The sequence below is a fragment of the Glycine max genome, chromosome 2 (assembly GCF_000004515.6).
Source record: "Glycine max cultivar Williams 82 chromosome 2, Glycine_max_v4.0, whole genome shotgun sequence".
Taxonomy (NCBI): Eukaryota; Viridiplantae; Streptophyta; class Magnoliopsida; order Fabales; family Fabaceae; genus Glycine; species Glycine max.
In genome coordinates this window covers 17,779,822-17,784,766 of record NC_016089.4, presented here as the reverse complement: position 1 = coordinate 17,784,766, position 4,945 = coordinate 17,779,822, and the positions used below count along the sequence as shown (strand labels likewise).

The following is a 4,945-nucleotide window of genomic DNA, read 5'->3' as shown; positions in this document are numbered from 1 at the left end:
GATAAAAAATACAAAAAGACATAAAAACGTAAAAGGGAAAATAAAACAAATTGAATTCATATTTGCACACTTGATTAAAGGCTACCGTCCCTTGTGACGGACGCGTGGGGTGCTAATACCTTCCCCGTGCGTAAATACAACTCCCGAACCTTTCACACTTAAAGTTCATAGACCACGCCTTTTCCGGTGTTTCCGACGTTTTCCTCGAATAAACGTTGGTGGCGACTCCGCGCATTTTCCTTTCTTGGAAGATGCACCCGTGAGCCCCGCGTCGCTCTCCCGCCGAAGGGTAGGTTGTGACAAAGGGCCTTATTTCTTTATTTATAGAGGGTGTGTGTGTGTTTGTGGGTGGGTGTGTGTGTGTGTGTGTGTGTGTGTGTGTGTGTGTGTGCTGGTGTGTGTCTGTGTGTATGTGTGTGTGGGTGTGTGTCTGTGTGTATATGTGTGTGTGTGTGTGGGTGTGTCTTTGTGAAGGGTTAGGGAGGATAGAGTTAAGTTTGAAATCTCACAGCATTTTCAGAATAGATTCTATGAACCTCACCTTCATAGACCTACCCTGGATGAGGTCTCTTTCAGTGCTTTAACTCCTACTCAGAGGGATATCATTGTTGAACCTTTTAAAGAAGAGGAGGTGAGATGTGCAGTGTGGAGTTGTGGCAATGATAAAAGCTTGGGGCCTAATGGGTTTAATTTGAGGTTTATTAAGCATTTTTGGGAGGAGTTAAAACCTGAATTCCTCAGGTTTATTGCAGAATTCTATGTTAATGCTACTTTTCCTAAAGGAAGAAACTCCTCCTTTATTGCTCTTATACCTAAATTAAAGGACCCCCAGGCTATTAGTGACTTCAGACAGCCTTTGTAAAAGGTAGACAATTGCTTCATGGAGTTCGGGTGGCTAATGAGGTGGTTGAGGAGGCTAGGAGGTCTAAGAGGTCTTGCATAGTTTTTAAAGTGAACTTTGAGAAGGCTTATGACTCTATGCCTTGGCAATTTCTTTTCTATATGATGAGAAGAATGGGGTTCCATGAGAGATGGATTAGGTGGATAAGGAGTTGCCTCACCTCAGCTTCTATATCTATCATTGGGAATGGCAGTTCAACCACTGAATTCAAGCCTCAAAGAGGGTTGAGACAAGGGGATCCAACCACTGAAGGTCATTCTCAGAAGTTTTGAGATGGTCTCTGGTTTGAGAATAAATTTTGCAAAGAGTCAATTTGGAGCTGTAGGTCAATCTGAGGATTGGTGCCTCTATGCTGCTGCTTATCTAAATTGTGCTCTGCTCTAGCTTCCTTTCTACTATTTAGGAATTCCAATTGGAGTCAATCAGAAAAGAAAGGTGGTATGGGAACCTATAATAAGGAAGTTTGAGGCTAAGCTGAGCAAGTGGAATCAGAGAAGCATCTCTATGGCTGGCAGAATCACTCTTATCAATGTTGTCCTAACAGCATTACCTCTATTTTATCTGGTGGCTAGCAGCTACAAACTCAATCTGGAAGCTCAGAAATGACATGATATTTCATAATCAGTCTTTTGATATCTCTAAGCTGGCAGATAGTACAGTCTTCCTTATGTGGACTTGGATGAAGGGGTGGAAATGGGATTTCAATGTTCCTTATCACTATTGGTCCTCAGCAATGCCTCTAGTTTTTATTTGATTTTTGGAAGGGCAGGGTTGTGGATTGTTGTTGGGTTGATTTTTTCTTCTCTTTCAGGACTTTATTATCCTATGTATCTTGTAGTACCACTGGTACTTTTCTTAATTTAATATAAATTATCTTTGCAGTTCAAAGAAAAAAAACTAAGCTACCAAAAGTAGATAAAAATACAAAAACATTCAACACTAACAATTAACAACTTGTGAGAGTTAAAATCACAGCAAATACTTCAAAGATATCAGTCCAATGAAAGAAAGGTCATGTAGAGAGGCATAGCATAAGTTACAAATATACCGATAATGCATACAACAACAATTTCAAATTAGTTTTTGAATCAAAGATATAAATACCTGGGTTCGAGGCTTCAGCACAATTGACTTTCCAGCAATGACCGCAGGGCCACTTTCAATTTCGAAACAGCAATGACCACAAGATCAACAATGGCTAAAATCGCTCCTAATGGAATCAGAAAATACTATGGCAGCATAATTTAGTGTTTAGCAAATTAAATAAAAAAGGCTAAATGACATTATAAATAATATATTTCATTCTCTCCTGCATGCATTTCCTTCCCTCTATCTAGTTTTAGCGTTCTCTTCACATAAGCTTTGCTTTCAACCTTGCTAGCTGCTACTTTTGCTTATTATTATGGCCTTTTAGCACTGAAAACTTGTCATAATACTAGTTCTATTACTTGAAAGTATTTTAGTATCCTTACTGAGTGTCTCTAATTTAATTGAGTCTCTCTAATTTGGTTAATAAAATTGATTTTTACTGAGACTTTCTAATTTAACTTTCATTTTATTGCTATAGTAAATATTGATTCGAAGAAGAAAAAGAATACTTTGGGCATAAAAGTTGCTGCTGGGATAGCAGCTGCTGCTTCTGCTTTAGCTATATAATCAGGTACCTAATTTCTAGTTCTTTTTCAAAACTTTGTTGCACTGCTGGATTATGCATGCTTCACTTTTTTTCTTCTTTTAGTTATTTTCTATTTAAGGAATCTATTAGATTGGTTGTTGAATTTGTTGTATTAGCAAAGTGTCAGACCCTTTAATTGTTATAAGATGAAGTGTATTAATGGATGGTCATTTGTTAATTTTATCCCATTCTTCGAAGCTGATGAGGTTTGAGAAATTTGAAAGCTGGAGTCAAGTTGTCTTCTTAGGAGGATTGGCAAGAGAAAATTGTAGGGAAATTGAAGGACAGATGATGGATGAAGGATTCAACTAGCTGATTTTCAATGAGTTTTGACTTGTTGCAGGGAGGCATGATTGTAAAACTGGATCTTTGACATCATATTTAATGCCATTTTAAATATAAGAAAGTCGTAATACCATTCTAAAAAGTTATTTGGATTGCATACTGAAGAGATAGATTGCATAAAGAAAAGGTCAAGGATCATAGTAAATGCATGTGCAATAGGGAGAGATCCTAAGGTTTGGTCAGATAATGTTGAGGTGTTTTATCTTGAGAGATTTGCCAATAGCAACGTGGACATGAGGGGATATGACTTTCGACTTTTACCATTTGGTTCTGGTCATAGAGGCTGCCCTGGGATTCATTTGGGTCTAACTACTGTTAAGATTGTTCTAGCTCAATTAGTGCACTGCTTCAATTGGGAACTTCCATTAGGCATGTCCCCTGATGACTTGGACATGACTGAGAAATTTGGCCTCACAATTCCAAGAAGTAATCACTTGCTAGTTGTGCCAACTTACCGACTAGTTGGTGATGTTGGAAAAGAATAAATTAAAATAGATTAGGTTTGTTGCTAAAATAAGATTTACTTATCATTAAATTAGGAAATGATACTTGTATTTTGTTTCTTAAAATAAGAATTGGTTTATTTTTAATTCTTTTTAACTAGCCTTTTTAATTAGGAAATGCCATTTCAACTAGTCTTTTTTTTAATTCTATTTAAATTTATATTGGTTTATTTTTTTGTATATGAAGGGATAGATTGCATACTGAAGAGTTTGTGAATCCATGGTGCAAACCTAACAGGAAGTTGTGATCGTGTTCGGTGTGAAAAAAAGGTTAAGAGGTTGATCTTGATTGATATTGGAGTCTGTGCTTTTTCTTGAGTTAATTAAATGAGTTTGAGTTATAACGGTGATGGTGGAGGTGCAAGGGTGTTAGGCAAGTTGGAGGAGGACCACAGTTTTTGGATGTGTTGTTTTACTTGGCCTACATGCAATTCTAGTGGATGTGTTGCTATACTTATACGGGGTAAGCAGGGGAGAGATAACGGATACGGAACCCCAACCAAGCAGGTATTTTTTGCAGACTCAAAAGGATATCGGGCCAAGTAGTAACTTGGGCCCAATAGGGAAGGCTGAGGGGTGTAATAAGAATATTTACCCATCCACGGCCCACTCATCTAAGGGGAGCCCAGATATGTTCTCTAAAGTTTATGTTAGACAAAGATATGCATTACCCAAAGCTCTCCCTCTCGAGCCTGTAGCAGAAGAGCCTAACCTGTTAAAGGAGAATAATGATTTGCACGATATAAATGAGTTTCAAGACAAAGGCCCAAACCACAGAGTCTTAGAAGCACATAAGGAAATAAAAAGCTTAGAAGAAAGCAATTCCCAAGTCATGGAAGAGGCTAAGCAGCAATGGCACCTTGCAAATATTATAGGCATACAGGCTGATATAGAACAAGCTGAAGGTATCCAAAGCTTGGCTAATATGGAGTCTCGGGATAGAAAAGAAGCTATGGAGCTGAGAAATAAGAATATTCATAGATGAATATCCTTTCCTACAATATTAGAGGGTTGGGTAGAGGCATTAAATGGGCCTCTATCAGGAACTTGGTGGGGAAGTTCAAAATTGATTTACTTTGTCTTCAAGAAACTAAGAGGGAAGCTATGGATAAAGCTTGCTGCCAATCTCTGTGGGGTCAACCTGATGTGGCTTGGGAATGGCAGCCTGCTTTGAATGCTGCTGGGGGACTGCTTTGTGCTTGGAATAATAATATTGTCCAGGTTGACTTTCGGTTTTCTGACAAAGATTTCATTATGCTGGGTGGGGTCTTGCTGCCTGAAATGCAAAGGGTGGTTGTGGTCAATATTTATGCACCTTGTGACCTTCTGGGAAAAAGACAGCTTTGGCAGACTCTCAAGAGAAAAAAGATTCAATCCCAAGACACATGTTGGTGTCTTGTAGGGGATTTCAATTGTATTAGACACCCTTTAGAAAGAATGGGGAATAATTGTAGCAGCTATGACACCAACATTATAGATGAATTTAATGACTGGATTGCTGAGTTGGAGGTTGATGATATT

General features: G+C 38.3%; 1 protein-coding gene across 1 annotated transcript; it reads left to right on the top strand.

Moving 5' to 3' along the window:
* Positions 1 to 1,014: 1,014 nt before the first annotated feature.
* On the top strand, positions 1,015 to 3,406 carry LOC106797376 (cytochrome P450 CYP736A12-like). Its single transcript, XM_014771654.1, has 2 exons — positions 1,015 to 1,153; positions 3,027 to 3,406. The coding sequence occupies exons 1-2, from the start codon at positions 1,015 to 1,017 to the stop codon at positions 3,404 to 3,406; spliced, it is 519 nt and encodes a 172-aa protein (XP_014627140.1).
* The last annotated feature ends 1,539 nt before the right edge of the window (positions 3,407 to 4,945 follow it).

Excerpts from the sequence above, each read along its gene's own strand:
- LOC106797376 (XM_014771654.1), top strand. The coding sequence starts at position 1,015 with ATGGGGTTCCATGAGAGATGGATTAGGTGGATAAGGAGTTGCCTCACC. Across the intron at positions 1,154-3,026 it reads AGGGGATCCAACCACTGAAG|AGATAGATTGCATAAAGAAA; the intron begins GTCATTCTCAGA and ends TGCATACTGAAG.